The 19380-nt window shown below is 42.1% G+C and overlaps 1 protein-coding gene across 4 annotated transcripts in view; it reads left to right on the forward strand.

The window, feature by feature from the left end:
* STXBP6 (syntaxin binding protein 6) overlaps nt 1–3421 on the forward strand; it is a 243251-nt gene extending 239830 nt beyond the window's left edge. For all 4 annotated transcript variants that reach the window (XM_030803339.1, XM_012498236.2, XM_030803341.1 and 1 more), the window contains one exon: nt 331–3421. In XM_030803339.1, the coding sequence (XP_030659199.1) occupies nt 331–354 (24 nt within the window). In that variant the 3' untranslated portion in view covers nt 355–3421. The remainder of the gene's footprint in view (nt 1–330) is intronic.
* Nucleotides 3422–19380: the final 15959 nt, after the last annotated feature.

Below are 19380 nucleotides of genomic sequence, written 5' to 3' on the forward strand. Positions count from 1 at the left end.
TAGAGTAATTCGCTCATTCTGCCTGTCCATTGGTTTTTTCATTTGTTCCTTCAGTGTGGTGCAAGAACACCACAAAGCACCCCCTCCCACCTAGATGCATACACCAGCAAAGCTATCATAAGGAAAAGTAACAAATGAAATGTCCCATGAACAATTTGAGAAAATGTTGCACATTTAAAGGTGCTACTGTAATTAGTAATGGTCTGCCACAGAGAGTAGAATCTTGGTGCTGCTTCTCATTGTGGAGGCGGAGAGGGAGCAGCACAGTGAAATCTCTCTGCTAATACCTACTAATAAAGTCTTACTTTTCTCATTCCTCTCTCTCCTTAGCTTGCCATGAAGCACAAATGTTGAGAAACTGCCTGTCCTGGTGACCGTTCTTAAGAGAAACTGAAGAGTTTGTTCAGCAGTTTTTACAGGAATTCGGGACTTCCGCTTGCTTCTTTTTTTCCAATATTTGGACACTTAGTATGGTTTTTGTTTTTTCTTTTCAGATGTTAATGTGAAAGAAAGGGTGTTGCATTTTTACATTTCCCTAATGATCTTGCTAATAAATGCTACAATAGCATCAGCTTCATTTTGGGTTTTTGCCTCCTCCCACTGTGTGTGTGTGTATATGTATGTTTTGAATATGTTTTCTTTATTAAAAAAAAATTTTGTAGTTTAAATATGAAATTTGGACCAACTGATAAACTGCGCTGAGTCTAAACTGGCAACATGTATTTTTTTTTCTCTGATATTAAACAGGAAGGCATTTTAATGTGGTGACATCAGATGTTATTTTTCCTAGATGAAAATAAAAGTCAAGCAGTGATTAGTTTCACTCACCGTCCTAGCTACACTTAATTTGAAGATTAAAATTCTACATTGTGGGAAACAATTGAATTTATTGGGGAAAATAGCAGTCTTAGATTTTGCTCTTTGTATAGTAATCTCTTGCATGAACCATCACCAGCATTCAAAAAAAAAGAAAAAAAAAACAGAATCGCAGATAGAAATCTCTTTCCTGAGTTACAGTTTAAATACTCTTGCTACTTGTATCCAGGGTGTTTATTTGGAATTCTCATATGAAGGGTAAAAATTTGAGAGTAAAGGCCTAAAGAAAAGCCTGCCTAAAACCCTCTGTGTACTCACAGATGTTTCTCTTGTCGTTGTCATAGTGATGGTCGCTGGTATGGAAAAGTGCTTATATTTTTATCAAAAAATTGATTTGTCCAGAAAAAGGTCTGTGTCGATGATAATGTGAACAAGTAATACATTTAAAATATTTGTCTTGTCTTTTTACAGTCATGCCTATTTTAGAGACACCTTCATAATGTCCTTGGGAAAGGGCCTTTAGTTTCTTGGTATCTGGATTTTGGAGGTTTTGATGTTGTTTTTGCTATCTATTTATTTAATGTAATTTAACATGTGAGTTTCTTGACAAATTGCATTTCATGGCAATTGCACCTTGCCTGGTCTGATAAAAACACCACAGTTACGAGCCTTTACATTGCAGTCAGTTTCAATACAGTTGGTCACACACCTCGTGATTTTCTATTACTCAAGATAATAAGGGGCTTAGAGTCTAGAAGTTTTGTTTCCTAGAGGATTAAAATGCTAAACATAAAAAAGCTGTGATTTTTTTATGAAACAAGGAGACAAGCTGCACATCTCAGACACATTGTAAGCCTACCACTGCAGCGCATTGATTTTTAAGCTGCCTGAATCTTCAGCACTCCTATCTATTCCATCCTATCCATTTTGCCGATTGAGTCGATGTGTATTGCAGCCTCTTACATAGGAGCATAAGATGACTTTTGGATTGTTAATACTGATTTAAATAGCTGAAGTTCTCCTAATAGAGCATTCCCAGGGAGAGAGAAAGTTTGTCTATTGGGGGAAAATATATTAGACAGGCACATTAAAAGGGAGATGAGATTTGTCGGAGACAAATTTCAGAATCCTTTTAGGTGATCCAATTCAAGAAAACCCTCTATAAAATTTAATAAACTATATAAGTTAACTATAATATTTTATACTTTTTGGTGTCTTAAAAATTTAAAGAAGTGAGGAACGTGCCATTTGGTGAGTACTGTTAGAAGCTATTTTAATTTCTAGGAAAAGCCCCAAATATCACTCCAAATAGATTTTATTTGCAGACCTCAGTTCAGAATACACACACACACACACACACACAGACACACACACACAAAGATGTATTTATCTTTCCAAATTGGATTCTGGTTTCAGAGATAGAGAGTTGGTATAAATAATTGAAAGGATAAATCTAAAACCCCCTGACAGTCCGCCAAATTCAAGAACAGAATTGGTTGCCAACTCTCTAACAACAGTGTTTGGGAAGCTGATTCCAAAGTAGCTGAGGATGAGGTCATAAGCATACTGTGAAACCCAAGATTCTTCTTCCCTGGTAGAATGATAATAGTTACTCTTAATAAATATAAGTATTCCATGTCTTGCCCTCTTTCCTCACCCTCTGCTTATCCTTTTAGACCTAAGTTTCATTGGAAATAGCCTGAATTAGAAGAAAGCCCATCCGAATCTTTATTAGCCCCCTCTAATGATTAGTTTCCAGGCTGTGTTCATACCTTTGACCTCTCAGTGTCAAAGTCCTACCTAGGCCTCCCCACAACAGAGTCGGCCGTAACAGCAATCCCTGCCCCTCCTTTACCTCCCAGCCTCTTGCAGAGGAGCCCAGTGACAACACATGTGAAGTTCTTTGCTATCCTTTTGTAGAAGGTGCTGCAGTACAAAGTATTAATACAGTCTGACTTAGACAAAATAACTCTCATCATTTGGGACCAGTTTGTTTGGTTGAGCTTGCCAGAAGACATTTCATTTGTTTGTTTCATGTCTGCACTTCTCTGTGAATTTTGGGGTACTATATTTCTGTGAAGGACTTACTGTATGGACAACTCAAAAAGGAAAGAAACTTTCCAGTATTACCACTTCTTCCTGGAATATAGCTGTAGTATTTCTCACTAGTATTATTAGATACCTGTGTACAGAAAGTATGCAGTTATTCAGGTTGATGTTTCATATTAAAGAATGTATTTGTAAAATGTAACATGATCAGTAGTTACCTTTTTTCAAGCTCTGAAGAAGTTCAGATTACGTGTTAGACTTAAATTACAGTGAAATCTGTTTTAATGCTACTTTTGTGGCTAGCAAAGGTTGTGCATCTATTTAAAATTATTTACAGGATGCCCTAAATAAGGGGCATTAAAGATAGGTTTAGCTCTTAATTTTAGAAATTGTGACACTACTGATGTCTGTCGTACAGTTATTAATTCTTCAGAAGTTCTCTGAGATGTCAAATATAATTTTTGTTTAATTCAGAGATAAGTAACACCTGCTCTATTGATTCACTATTACAACAAACCCGAATTTTGTCATTAAATATTTTAACTCTGTGATGAAATTTGTTTCTTGCAGTTATTTATGAAATCTATAAAACACTACCAAATAAGTACATGTCACCACATTTTTTATGCTAATAGGAAAATCTTACGTGCCTAAGGGGAAACCTCAGAACTAGTATTAGCATGATGATAAAATGTCATTACATATGTTCTAATGGAAAAGCTTGGAATGTAATAAAGACTAAAGAGCTAACCTTAATTTAGACAATGGGCATCTATTCAGCAAGTTTTTTTTTTTTTCCTTCTCCTGGGTGAAGCAATTAAGCCAATTAATAATTACCTTTCTGCTGATATTAGTGATGTACTCCATTTGAATTCATTTTATAGCATGTGCCCTCATTCAGCAGACTAGTTTCATGCCCTGTTAAATTGGAAAGAAGACCTGCTTGTATTGTGTCAATTTATTTTTATGGAAAAGCAAATGCAACATATTGCATCGCCCCGTTTGTTTTCAAGGGAAGTGATTTGGGTGACTACTGCAGCAGAACAGCTGTCTCTGGGTTGGCATGGATGCTCGGTAAACCAAGGGGGACTTGGAGATATTTCCTGGGAGGAGGGCAGGCGGAAAGGAAAGACCTGCAGTCTTCACTTTTCAGAGAAGAACGAGTAGAGATATGGTTTGGGTAGATGAGGACCCAGCCTTAAGTGAATTATGCATTTAAAGGCACTTGCTCTTGTGAACTAAATTATAAGCTGATTGCCCTGCAAAGATTATCCTTTTTAAATGTAATTTTTATTAGCGATTATACCACAACCTACTCTCGAATTTTATGGGAGGATTAATATAAAAAATCAGTGGTGCCTTTCCCCTGCGTCAATGAGAACATGTTTAGGAAAAACGATTGACTTATCATAATCATCATCTGCCTAAACAAGCAGATTGGGGCAGATGTGGGGGAACAGAAGGGGAAGTGTGGTGGAAAACACCAGAAATAAATTTCAAGATGCAAATGTCTGAGTATTGTTTTCTATTGCCACCCATTCTGTGTGCCTTTCATAGGCTAACTTGTGTGGTAGCCGGATGTACGTATGCATGTTCACATAAGCACACTCGGCAGGCACGGAGAAGAGAGCTGTGCGCTGCTCCTGCATAGCCCCCCGAGTCACTTTGTGCCAACTTCCTGCCTATCTTGGCATGGGTAGGCAGGGGACAGTACTTCCTAGTGTCAGTGAAATTGTGGCAGTGCCACAGGTGGACCATTATCAGAGCATGAAGATAAGCAAAGATATAAGAGACCTGGAAAAAGGACACATCCCACCCACAAGGCAAGTCTCATGTTCTCTAAATGTGAATGCACTAACAGTCCTCTTTAACAAGATGGTGCAAAGGATGGGTTTTCTTGTGGTTTGCTTTCTTAAAATCTAGAAAATACATCTAAAATGGTTTTGTATAACCAAGCCAACAACCTGATGCTAAATTTGCCTTCGTTTATACCTTCACCCCAACCTTTTGAACAGTCTTCTTTCTCCTGTCCATGTCCTTCTTCTTGCTTCCTGACCCTTCTTAAATCCTGCTTTAGCTCTCCCTAAGGCATTACCCATAAATAAAGTGTTGGTTTACAGTGGCTTCTTAGAGCAGTTCCTCCACGCTGGCTGCCTGCCACAACCAATTGGGGAGCTTTTAGAAATACACATTTCACTCCCAAATTTGCCATTTTGATGTCTTTGGTCATGTTGTGTTTTCTAAAGGAAAAAAAAAAAAAATCCAGCAGGTCTGGGATGACCGGGCACCTGGCTTCCCCAGATATTTACTAGATTTTTAAACCAGCAAATTAAAGCTGTTGAGGGCCAGGCTCATGCCCATAATCCCAGCACTCTGAGAGGCTGAGGTGGACAGAACACTTGAGCCCAAGAGTTCGAGACCAGCCTGGGTAATATGGTGAAACCCCATCTCTACAAAAAATACGAAAAATAGCCAAGCCTGGTGGTGCACACCTGTAGTCCCAGCTACTGAGGAGGCTGAGGTGGGAGGATCACTTGAGCCTGGGATGTCGAGGCTGCAGTGAGCCGTGATTGTGCCACTAAACTCCAGCCTGAGTGACGAGCAAGAACTTGTCTCAAAAAAAAAGCGGTAAAGAAAATTAAATATAATCTGCTTTTAAGCTCTATTACTACTACAGTGTAACCTGCCTTAACCCCCATTTTATTTTCTCCCTTGAGCCTCATCTGGAACCTCCATTGAGCCTCATCTGGAATTCTCCCTTGAGCCTCATCTGGAATCCTCATCAGGATTTCCAGAGTTGTATTTTCACTTCCCATCTCTCTCCCTCCCCTAAAATTTTCTGCCACATTTTCTTCTTTCTGCTCATAAGACATGACCCTGGGCATAACCATGTCTGCTCCCGTGGTCCATCTCACTGGCCACTGATGGACATAGTTCGATGAGGCAAAGCTGCCTTGCTTCCTTCAGCCCACAGGGACTAATGGACAGATCTACGTGATGCTGAGTTGTTTGCCGATGTGTATTATTATTGCTCTCACATTTTGTCTGTTAGACGTTTTAAATGCTACTGATTTTCTCAGAAAAAGTGAAGATATTTTTGTACGTTATTTTCCTGTCTTTTGCATACTCAGCCAGCCCAAGGATGCCTGTTTCTATGGCTCCCGGCCTCATTACACATCCAGACTTAGATGTGTCAAGAGCTGGACAGGAATTTCTAGCCTTGCAAGTCCCAGGTGTCACTTGTCAACATTAGATATGGAGCCTTTGTCCCACGACATTGTATCACAATTGCTTTGCCACTTTGTCAGATGACATGGAAAGAAGAAAAATGAGCCCCTGAGTTCTCTGAGCTTAACCCTGCGATTTAAAACATGGCTTGGATGATCCATAGTATCTGAAGAAAATCTCTTAATTGTAACACTGCATCCTTAGTGATTGAAGCGTCAAGCCTTCTGTTAGCTTTCCTTAAAACAATTCCTTTGTTTTACTGCCCCAGGAAGGTAAATCCGGTTTCTACTATTAAACATGTCATTTTATTCATAGTACAGTGGCTTCTTTCAGGGGACGTTTTGTGTTTTTAGACCTGGAGATACAGTGACTGATACTGGTAAACACATTTACATTGGTCCGAAACTTTCCAATACTGAAGGAGCCTTGGCATTTGGACAGAAGGAAAATGAGAATGTACGAATTGTGCCCTACCTGGCACCTCCTGGGGTGGAAAAATAAAACACATCTCCTTTTAACAGGCGTGGACGAGGACAGGGAGCCCCCTTGTGGTGATTTCCTGGAGGCAGCATTGCATCGTATTTAGGATGAGGACCTAGGTTCACCTGCCCTGCTGTGAAATCCTGCTCCAATTTCACCATTTGTGAGGCCTTGAGAATGTTACTGACTCTCTCTGTGCCTGTTTTCTTTAAAATGGGGGTGATCATTATAAGGATTGATGAAATAATGAATGTAAAACCTTTAGCCCCGTGCCTGACACATAAGGACTCCATGTATGTCAGCTTGGCAGTGGGCTACCTCCCCGTAATGGACCCAGAACAAAGCAGTAAACTTTACAGGCCTGGATGCCTGCCACACTGTGCTGCTGGCTGGTAGAATAGACAAACCCTCCTTAAATTCATGTAAGCACAGGGCACACGGGGCAGACATTATCGTACTGAGGTACACTCATTTTTATGGCCCAGGGATGAAGACCCCTTGACATTCCATAGATACCAGCGCTGGGATAAAGGAGAGACTCCTGGACTACAGGCACCCAGTGTTGGGCACTTTCTGGAAAAAATTCCAAAAAGGCTAAATTCGCAAGAGAGAGAAGTGAGACAAATTGGCCTCCGTGTCTGTCATCAACTATGGGGATGGAAATGAATGGTTTTATGATCTGGGAGATGATTTGACATGTCCTTCGGACAATAATTCATAATCCCCTTGAAAAACAATGTTTAAGGTTGTCCTACAGATATATTGGTGTGATTCCAAGGATGCTGGGAAGGCCTTTCTCAAAAATAAGCCACTCCCAAATGACTTAAGTTGACAGTAATTTAAAGAGAACCATTTACTCCACAAACTGAACCTGGGTCTAGAGTGAAAATAGCTCTAAGAGAAAAAAGGAAGTAACTAACATCTCACTAATGTGTAAATTTGTAATAACATACCTTTTCTGGAAGCATCTTGAGGCGTTCAGCTAAAAGGAAGGTCTCAGAAATACTATCTTGTCAGCATACCATGTTCTCCCATAGTTGCCATGATGCTATTAATGACCGACATTACTATTAGGTCATTTGTTAAGGACAGTCCAAGCAAGGGGGATCATGCTACTTATAATGGTGGACCTGCCCCAACCAAAATCTCAAACTTTACTCCTCTGAATACTGCACTGTGCATTACGCTCCCGCCTGGCCTCCAGTGATCCTCCTGCTTCCCATCCCAAAGTGCTGGGATTATAGGCATGAGCCATTGCAGCCAGTTTGCAAATTTCTTTTTGAAAAAGTAAATTAGCTTGGATCCTTTCTGGCAGAGAGCCTCCTGGCTTTGTCACTAGCTTTGTGTTCTTAAGCAAATGATACAGTTTAATCTGGATCTAGATCTTTGTGTTGCACAGGAAAATCGTCCCCACCCCGCATGCCTCAGAGGCCTGGTGAGTGAAGTGGGTTGTGGAATGTGAAAGAGCTCCGGGAAGTCCAAAGTGCTGAGGAGGTGTGCATTACTCACTAAAACCTGCATCTTTCACTGGTCCCACTCGACATTTAGAGTATTCCCTTATCTACCATCACCCCTTCCCCTACAAGCTCATCCCTGAAGTACTAGATGGTATCATAACTTCCTTCTCCCCCTTAAAGGAAAAAAACCTCCTGACACTTGGACTGTATTTGCCATCATGGGAAGTAGAACAAAGGCAATAGTAGAAGACAGTTCCAACCTGCTCGGGGAAGGAGATAGCTGGACTGGAGACCACCCCGGGGAGGGGGAGATTCAGAGCATTCCAGGGGCTGAGGGAGAGTGTGGTGCTGGACGGTCAGCCTGTACACAGTCCACCCCAGGGTCACTGACAACTCTTCAGAGTCTGACATACTGTTGGAGAAACTGATCTCTACCCACTTGGGAAGACTTATCAAAAACAAACAATAAAATTTTAGAAAGCAGCCAGGGAGAGTGGACATCCTCTCCCCCAGCATGGGGACTGAACTGAGGCACACTCAGGTCCTTACATCTGGTCATCTAACGTGAGAGTCACATAGAAGGGCCACAGCAATGGCCAAAGTCTTGGGAATTCACTGGGTAAAAGTGGAAGGAATGATGACTCAGTTATCCCAGGGAGACAGGATACGCATGGAAAGATGTGATCCAAGGCCATCCTTTCGGGTAAAACTCGGCTCACCTCAACACCACTCCCTGAGAGCAGCACTGTCATCCTGACTAGGGAAGACCCAGCTGCCAGCTCTCTGCTGCCCTGTGGGGGTACCCTGCCTGGCCTCACTTTCCCTGTGGAAATAGCAGAAGGAAGGACGGAAAGAAGGCGTAACTGTCTCCCCTCAGTCTAATGCTGAGCTGGTCTAAGCCGTCTACTTCATGTTTCTGCTCCTCTGGATCCCCCATGATCCTCCATGGTGGCTGAGCCACCCTCCCTACGTGAGGTTGCCCTTGTGCACCTACCACCCACCCAATCTGCTGGATGTGGACACCACAGGTGGAAGGAGTGCGAACCAGTTGCCCCCCGCCCCAACCAGGCTTCCTGCAGGTCCCTGTCCTGCTTCTCTTTGTGGGATGAGGGGAAGGAAGGCAGAAAGAGGCTGAGGTTTCCACATGAGGGGTAGAGGGGAACTCTAACGAACATTATCCTTACAAAGCATGAGCGGCAGGAAAGCGCAAGGAGGAGAAAGTGCTGAATCTACTTTGGAAGCCATTCAAACCCATCCAAGAGTCTGTCAACAGATGACGGCTTCTAGCACTTCCCACATACCTTAATTCCATAAGCAAACACACAAGAGACATTGGCCTAAATTTTTATTTATTTATTTATTTATTTTTATTTTTTATTTTTTAAGACAGAGTCTTACTCTTTCACCCAGGCTGGAGTGCAATGGCGCAATCTCAGCTCACTGCAACCTCTGCTTCCTGGGTTCAAGCGATTATCCTTCCTCAGTCTCCCTAGTAGCTGGGATTACAGGCACCCGCCACCACGCCCAGCTTATTTTTGTATTTTTAGTAGAGATGGGGTTTCATCATGATGGGCAGGCTGGTCTCAAACTCCTGGCCTCAAGTGATCCGCCCGCCTTGGCCTCCTAAAATGATGGGATTACAGGCATGAGCCACAGCGCCCTAATTTTTTATCGTGGGGTTTTCTTTAGGGGAAAAAAAAAAAAGAAGCCTTAAATTATAGTTCTCAGGTTTGCTTAGGCCTAGAGAGAGATATCCATGCCCCTTACACACCCCTGAGTTCAATCAGGACCATAAACAAACACCATCCCATAACTCACTAGGCCTTACCTGGCCTGGCCATCTTTCAGTTCCCCAAACATGCGAGACTTTCCCACCTGAAAACCTTCACACGGCTGTGACTGTGTGAGGAAGACTTCCTTCCCTGACTCTTCATGCCGCTGATCGTCTCTGGATTATCAAGTCTCCACTTAAATGTCTCCTCAGAAAGGCTTCCCCTGACGACCACATCTAAAGTAGACCTCATGGCTTTCCCTTCTCATGACCTGCCCTTCTTTCTTTGCACAGAACCTAAGGAAATGTGTGCTTGTACATTTATCTACTTCTTTATTGTCTTGCCCATGATACATTAAGCTCTGAGAGGCCAGGAACCATGTCCATTTTGTTCACCAGGCTGCTAAGTTTTATCAGGCACTTAATAGATTCCTTTTAAATGAACAAACCTGCCCTATGCTAAAGCTGCCAGGCAGAAGGGGCACAAATGGGAGTTACAGAAAAAAAAAAAAAAAAAAAAACCCAAGTAACTAAACATACGAAACGATATTCAGCCTCACTCATAGAGAAATGCAAATTTTGTAAAAGGTATCTTTCAAAAGCTTGATTACATTTGACAATCAAATGCTATTGAGTGGGAGGATAAATTGAGACCACATTTTAGAAGGCAAAACATTTGAAGCCATCACATTTTTCAGGCTTCGAATTGCCTGTGCCTGCCCTCCTGACTCAACCCTTTTCCAGGTCTGCACTCTGCGGGTCTCCAGCCGCCAGCCTCTCCCGCCGCTCTGCACTGCCTGCCACTCAGCACGCTGCTACTGAGCTCACCCTCATTAGGGTGGCTCCACGACGGCAAGTTTCTCCAGCCTCTGGAAGGCAGAAACCAGCCATCAGAGGGCGCTTAATTCCCCAAGACAAATAAATAAATAAACCTGCTTCTTGTCCTGTTTCATATTTGATATTGGCAGGTTCTGCTGCTCCCACTCAACTTCTGCAGGCATACATCTTCCCTGACTCTTCAGGACCTTCCTTTTCTCTGGTATTCTAAATCTGGGAAAAAAAGAAGAAATAATGAATTTCTAAGCTGCAAAGTTACTTACTGTATTGGGTGACCTTTTTATTCATTTATGCCAGTTCTCAGTTTACCGTTCCCAGTTTCAGATCTGCCCTTCTTTGCCGTGCTGTGTTATGCTGGAGCTGGACTCTGTGAACATCGCACCTGCTGCTTCTGGGATCCTTAAATGTTAACTACTTTTTACTAATTTACGATTCTTTATATTAAAATCTTCCTGTTTACACAACTGGCATGGTTTCCTTGTCCTGCCTGGGCCCTGCCTGATACACCATCTCAGTAGATGCTCAGTCAACTTGGCATAGCCCCTGTGCCAGACCTTTACCATTCTCCCAAGCATCTTTTGGCAAATCCCTTACTTTTGGCAAAGGATCTAATTTTCTGCTTTGCTAAGATCAGGACTATGCCACTCAAAATAATTTCATTTTCCCCTCCTTCCTTGTCTAAGTTATTTTGTATCTCTATATGCCCAACTGTAATAGCCGTCCACAGTAAGGAGGACTCCTCTTCTAGAGCCTTTCATCCCCTTCTCCTGCTGCTTCCAGTACCTTGTTTCATCAACAAGAGCCCCCCTTTCCTTGTGTCTTTGGTCTATGCTTGTCTCCTCCATTGTGAAATCTTTAACATACCATCTTCTCACCAACTCTGCACAAAAAAACACCATGAGAGAATGGTCCTGACTCCCTAGCCCTTACAAGTTGGTGTCCTTCCCAATCACACTGCTGTGACTGCTCTCTGGGGATGTCCCAGTCAAACATCCAGTGGCCAGTTCCCTGCAGTAGCACCAGAAGCTTCTAAACTCTAGTTCTCTGACTTGCCTTCTTCCCAATCCCTAAGAGCACATTTTCCCAACAATTCCATCCTGCCCCCTCTTCTGTTTTTATATACTTTTTGCAAGTCGATGAATTTATTCCACAAACTGATTTTTTAACTTTTATACAACAATACTGCTCTAGCCTTGACCTTTCTCCTGAACTCCAGAACTGAATTTCTGACTTTCCCACTGGAAATTTCCATATAGCTCAATATGTTCAAATCTGAATTCATTGTCTCTTTTCACAGGACTGTTTTCCCTCTCTTAACATTTCCCTCTCTTAACATTCTATATCAGCTTAAACCTAAGCTCCCTCCCTTTCCTCAACTGTAAAGTGGGAATAGTAGCACATATCTCATGGGACTGTGTAGGGCTAAAATTTTGTTATAAAGTCATTAGGAGAGTTATTTTTTTCATTAATATCAACCATTCGAGTAGTTGCAAGCCTGACAATTCTATTTTGTAGATACAGCCTTTTCTACATGTGTGTTTTCATCATGGTGAATGATCTAACTCTAATCTCACCAATGTTTAGCTGAACTACTTGAGTTGCTCAACTTTTATCAATGATCTACTGTAAGCAACGTGCTTTGCATGTACTCTTGTGAGAATATTCCCAGGAAAGAAGGATGCTGAAGCCATTCATCCCAGTCTGAATATTCCTATTTTCTACTGTGGTGGGAGTACAATGTAACTAAAATGAGGACCGCACCAGAGATTAGAGATTTCAATAGCATTCTCCCACCTCCCCTATGCAAACCTGCCTGCAAGTATATCAGGTCCAACTTCAGAAAAACAGTCTGATCATTTGTGTCAGAGCTCACAAATTTTATCCCAACAGAGCCCAAACAGGGTATAAAATGAAATAAAATAGGTTTGTAGAAGGCAATTAGGAATGGCATAGACTGTGGCAAACTGAAATTGCATGTGTGTGTCCTAAAAGGACATGATGCTACTCCGGTTTAGACATCATGGGCGGCAATAGGGAAGCAGGCCAGTGCCACCAGATCCTCCAACTTTTTAAAAGAGAAGCCACGGTAGACATTTTTTTATGTGAAACATACCATCTTAACTAAACAAAACACATCAGTAGATAACATTTGGTCCTTTGGCTGCCTGTTTGGAAGCCCTCGTTTATGTCACTTTCTTGCTCAAAAATCTTTATGGCATTCTCATTATCTACAAAATAAAATATGAATTCCACAGTCTAACATGCAAATTCCTACATGATCTAACCCCAGCCACCTTCCCAACTCACTCCTCACTTTCACACCTGATAGCTCAATCATAAATCTACTCTGAGAAGGCAGGTGCAGGGGCCAAAACATGTAATCCCAGCACTTTGGGAAGCAGAGGCGGGAGGATCACTTGAGCCCAGGAATTTGAGACTAGCCTTAGTAGTCTCATCTCTACAAAAGCGAGACCTCATCTCTACAAAAATACAAAATTAGCCAGGTGTGGTGGCGTGTGTCTGTGGTCTCAGCTACTCGAGAGGCTGAGGTAGGAAGATCACTTGAACACAGGAGGTGGAGGTTGCAGTGAGCTGGGATGGCACCACTGCACTCCAGCCTGGGTGACAGAATGAGACCGTGTCTCAATAAATAAATAAATAAATAAATAAATAAACCTGCTCTGAGAGGCCACCACTTTTCCTACCTTCATGTCTTGACTCATACTAGCTGCTGGGCCTGGGGCGCTTTCCCCCACAGACTCGTTCAAATTCTACCTATCTTACAGGGCTCCACTCAGTACCTCTTCTTCCCACAAAATTCTCCCTGATTTTCTGCCAGGCTGAAGTAATCACTTACTTCCTGTTCATGCCCATTGTCTTTCTTGGCACTCTAGAACATTCTACTGTATATCACAGATAAGATCTGTCTTCTTACTAAATAAGTGGCTCGTAGAGAACTAAGACTAAATCTCAATTACGTCTGCGTATCTAAGGGCACACATTAGTAGACCGATAAATATGTGTTCACTGATTCAATGAATGCATGGATGGCAACCTGCTACCCTCATGGTTTATCAGTTCTTCCCTCCTGCTTTGTTGGTTTGGATGCAGCTTGTTTCTGCCAAAACTCAGATATGAAGCTGCTGCTTCAAGAACTGCCATCTGAGGCAAGACTGAACAGCCTCTGGTCTTGATACCCATCCCTCTCCCCTTTTCTTGACTCAGGTCCCCATGGTGAGGGAAGCCAGAGGCTGCTTCATGGTCAATGGTTTGATCAATGCGGAAATATTTTGATGCATGTTTGATGGATATAAATAGTCTGATGGATGTTCAGCCCAAAGTTTCTCTTGGCCACCCCCTGAGGTGATTTGTTCTACCAAGGTTGGAAAAGGAGTTATGCCTAGCATTTCTCCTATGGTGTAGGGTGGTGGGGCCTAGAGGGAGGTGCTTGGATCACGGGGGTGGAGTCCTTATGAATAGATTAACGTCCACTTGTGGGGGGTGAGTGAGTTTTTGCTCTCAAGTGGATTAGTTCCTGTGAGAGTGGCTTGTTAAAGAGTGTGGCTTCCTCAGTTTTTCTCTCTTGCTTCCTCTCTCACCATGCAATCATTTTGCACATGCCCACTCCCCTTTCACTTTCCACCACTAGCAGAAACAGCCTGAGGCCCTCACCACATGCAGCTGCCCAGTCTCGAACCTTCCAGCCTGCACAATCATACACCAAATAAAACTCTTTTCTTTATAAATTGCCCAGCCTCAAGTGTTCTGTTACAACAATACTAGGTGAACTAAGATACCCCCTAACCCAAGAAAAGATCAACTTTAAATATTTTCCTCTTTAACATCATTTTACTGCTTCTATTTACATATTAATTTTGTTGTTTTTCCTCTTGAGCCTAAACTCTACTGAGAAGTGTGTGTGTGTGTGTGTGTGTGCACGCACCCACATGTGCATGTTAGACAAGACGTTTCTCTAAAGCTTAGTTTCCTCATTCATAACATTAGAAATTACATATAAAGTATTAACATGGTGATTTGCATACTGCAGGCATTAAATGCATGTTAACTTGATCATGGTGGTTATATGTATGTTTGGCTATGAGAAAGCTGAAGTCTTCGTTTTCAGAATAAAATAAATTTGAAAGACGATTGAAAATATAGGCACCTATGACCTATGCCAATGCATGTCTTGCAAAGAACATTATAAACCCTTAACTGGTCATGAAAAAGAAGGAAGGTGAAAGCGTAACCTCCCTGGAACAGAAGGCCATTACATGGTGTGAGTGAGAGCCTAAGACAGAAGTAACACCAATAGTTTTGACCAATGAAACTTTGTGTGGTAGTGGCTGATAGAAGTAAGGCAGATTTTTTTTCTTTTTTTTTTTTCTTTTCTTCTCTTTTTTTTTTTTTTCTTGCAGATGCCAGCAGCACAGCTAGTGCCTCCTTACTGTAGCTGGGGGGAACCCAGGGCAGAGAATGGGAGGAGCACACCTGGTCCTTTAGAAGAAGACTTGGACCTGGGAAAGGGTACCAACAATGAACTCTTACATTCCAGGTATCTCAATTATATGCTGAAGGTTTCCTTCTAGACTCTTCTCAGGAGAAGTACGTATGTAGATCATGCATGTAGTTGCCCCAAGGTGTGCAAGCCAAGATCCAGAAGAGACTTTGAGAGGAAGTACTCAGCCCCAGCAGGTGAAGGTCTAAGTCACTTGGGAATAATTTATGTTTCCTTCTTTAACTGACCTGATGGCACTTTTGGTAACCTACTCATGCACCAGAGACCTTCAGTCCCCTGGCTACCTTAGAAAGACAGTAAGATCACTTTCAATTTAGTACAAGGAATCTTTTTTGTTCAGAGGACTGGAAACAGAACTATGAGGAACACTGTCAATGGCTGTGACCTTTAGATAATGGAGTATTAAGATAACCTAAAAGTCTGGTTTGAGAGGGTCCTTGTGATAGGCTGATTAATGTGCCCCAAAAAGTGTCCACATCCTAATCCCTGGAACCTGTGAATATGTTACCTTACATGGCAAAAGAGACTTTGCAGATGTCTTCAAGGTAACAGACCTTAAGAAGAAGATTATCTAGGTGGGTCCAATGTAATTACTAAGACCTGGATTATCTAGGTAGGCCCAATCTAATCACAAAGATCCTTATATGAGGGAAGTAGGAGGGTTAGAGTCAGAAAAACTTGACGTGATGATGAAAGCAGAGAAAGATTGAAAGATTCTAAAGATTCAAATGCCTTGAAGATGGGAGGAAGGGACCACAAGCCAAGGAATGTAAATGCCCTCTTGGAGGTAGAAAAGGCAAGAAAATAGATTCTTCCCTAGAGCTTCCAAAGGAACAGAGCCTTACTGACACCTTAGTTTTAGTATGTCTGATGTCCAGAACTATCAGATAATAAATTGTTGGTTTAATCCACTAAGTTTGTACTAAGCTGTTACAAAAGCAATAGGAAAGCAATACATTCCTTTACCCTCAAGGCGAAGTGTGTAAGCATTTACGAGGACTCTCTCACAAGCTGCGGGGTAGTGGTATCCCCTCAAAACCAGGGAGAACCAATAGCTCCTCTTAGGCCAACCTTGGTCATGATCAACAAACATGTATTGAGGATTTATGGATCTCTCCTGGAAATGGAAATGTGAATTCGGACCTCAATCTCAAGGATAGATTCATATAAAGAAAAATAAAATTTTAAGGCAAACTATGCTAAATTCCAAATGAGTGACAACTTCAGCTAGGACTTTAGGCATTCAGAGAATGGAGCCATGCTTGACTGCAAGAAAATGCTGCTCCTCATATTTAGCCTTTCCACAATAGGCATGGGACTGTGCATCACGTTTGTACAGGACAGTTCAGGTTTATATCAATTGTCTTGGTGCAATCATGAATAGTGATTCCTTTCATTCTCAAAAGTGCCTGGCTTCACAGTAAGCCACATGGTCACTCTGATAGGGTGTTAGACAGGAAGCCACTAGATTCCCCATGCCCTGTTAGGAAAAGCTTTGAGTTTGAATTTCAATCCAGTATCAAAAATGATCCCCAAGTTTTTGTGCCATTGAAATCTCAGTACAAAACACTTTCAGTAGATTGTGAGTAAAACAGACATTTCAATAATACTTGGCTGTCTTAGTCTGTTTTTTGTTGCCATAAGAGAATACCTGAGACTGAGTAATTTACAATGAACAGAAATTAATTTGGCTCTTGGTTCTGGAGGCTGGGAAGTCTAAGACTGGGGCATCACATCTGGCTGCATCATTCTATTGTGGAAGAGTGGAAAGGCAAGAAAATATGAGTGGGGAAAGCGGAGATGAGGGGAGGTGAGGAGAAGAGAAGAGAAGGGATGAGAAGGGAGTTCAAGTGAAGGGAGGGGAGAAAAAGGAAAGGAAGGGGAAAAGAGAGCAAGACGGAGCCAAATTCACTTTTATAACAAAACCACTCCCACTGTAAAAAATCCACTCCCCAGCTAATGGCATTAATTCATTCATGAGGGCTCTGACATTAGGCCCCACCTCCCAACACTGCTGCATTTGGAGTTAAGTTTTCAACACATGAATTTTGGGGAACACATTTAAACCATAGCATTGGCTTACAGTACTTAGATTCTCTTACTGGCAAGTTGACATGAGGAAACTTAAATTACATTATCTAATGAGATACAGCAGTTTTAATACATGACACCTCCTACAATTGAAGCAGCTGGGGAGAAGGTCTTTGGTTTGCTTTGGATTGGCTTTGTTTGGTTTGGTTTATAAGCAATGCTTATGAGCAGTATGGTGGTAGTGGGTAAAGGGTTGGAGAAGAAAAGAGGAGGAAGAGTTTAAGAGAAAGAATATAAGAATATAAGCAGGGTTGAAGAGAAAAGAAAAGACAGTGCTAGATATTTTGTCATATTTACCAGGCTTGAAGAGCAATCATTGATTCTACCCCTGAACTTGATTCTCAAAGTGCTGTCCTTTCAAAGACATGTCATGGCCTGGGTGGGAGGTTAAAGAGTGGAGCGCAACTCACTCAACTCTGAATCTGTTCTAGTAGGTTTCTTAGGAGTGTAAAGGTGAGAACAATGTGTGGTGCTTCGAATCCACCTGTCACGTCAAACCAGGTGTGGGCTGAGTTATGTCACTCAAATTGGTCCATAAAGGGATGAGAATTAAAATGCTGACAAAATGAGCACATCAAGTTATTGAAAGCTATTTAATATGCTCAAGTTCACACCTACCTTTGGGAGAGTTAAACGAGACTCCCTCTTCCAGCTGTTTTTTCTTATCTTCCAACCAACTTATTAACCAGTATTAATATGACATTTAACGCTGGGTGTCTTTTTTGGACATCTCTTCTTTTTCCTTTTTTAATTCCTCCTTATATCTCTCCTTCCCTGGGATAATACCACAGGTGACTCCTGGGCCGCCCTCTGGTTGAGCCTGCAGGTGATTTTAGTCTAGTTTCCCTTTGCTTTGCACACCCTACCTCAACACTCCCTTTCCTTTCCCTTCCTCCTCACTTTTCTCATAAGATATTTGTGTAGTTTTGTGAGAGGAAGAAGAAAAAGAGAAAGGAGGAGCAACTGATGAGGAGAGAAGCCTGAGGTGAGGGGCACGAGGAGGAGTGGGAAGGGGTAAGGCTTGAAGGAGAGGGGTGGGGACTGGGAGGGAGGAGGGAAGTGTGGGAAGAAGCATAGAGTGGCATACATGAGGGGAAAAGACCACTAAGGAATCCTGGTCAGTCACAGACCCTGTGTCGCCTCCATGTTTTAATGTCTCAGACAAGCCGAAAACAGGTCTGTGGGAAGTCGTAACACTCACCAAACCCTTGACAACAGCTATTCTTCACAGAGCCTGTGAACAATTGCCCGCCTGCCAGTGTCTGGCTGAAATAATAGCTGTACCTACAGGATCATTTGGAAGACAGATGGCGGAGGCAATCCCATTCATCTGCTGGAAGCCATTTCGTAACTCTCACTGTCCTGTCAGGCCAGGATGGCAAGGCAGAATGCAGCCTTGCTAATTATTGAAGCTCATTAGATTGTTGTTTTTTGAGAGACCGTTCCCCTATCCCACTCTTGTCCTGCGCTTCCCCCCAAGCCCCAGTGTGCCCACCCCCTCCCACAAAGTGCTTTCAGGAATACCATTGGCACCCTTAGAAAAAGCAGATCTCCAAAGTCTAAAAGCCTTAATGTTTGCTGGGTGGAGGGTTTGTTTTTGTTTTTGTCTAATATTTTCACTCTGTCCTCTTTCCTTCTTGCACATCCTAAAAGGGGTCCCTCATCTTCTCTAGTATTTACTACTTCCATGATTCTAGCCCACCGGCACCAGTATTTATTTCAAAGACTGGATGACTCCTCCAATATTCCATTGTCGTTTTCTACTTAAAGTGCCATACACTCCTGTTACCATTTTTATAACATGCATTAATCTAAAGGCTTTCTCTTAAAGCAATGTGTATGGATTTAGAGAGCGTTTAAGAGCTCCATATCATTTCAGTACATCTGAGATCCTTGGTTGTCATTCAAAAGCAATTTTTGAGAATTCACTATGTGGATGTGAAAAGGAGTGAGAATGGGAAGAAATGGAGAGATCTTACAAAGGAGGGCTGGCTTTAGGAGTATTAACCTGTGCAGTGACCCAGGACCCCATGTTCCCTTTCATACTCTGCAGTCACCATCCTGAAATAATTAAACGTGTTTAAACAAGAGCCCATCATTTTGCGCTGAATTCCACAAATTACATAGCTGGT

The sequence above is a fragment of the Nomascus leucogenys genome, chromosome 22a, assembly GCF_006542625.1.
Source record: "Nomascus leucogenys isolate Asia chromosome 22a, Asia_NLE_v1, whole genome shotgun sequence".
NCBI lineage: Eukaryota > Metazoa > Chordata > Mammalia > Primates > Hylobatidae > Nomascus > Nomascus leucogenys.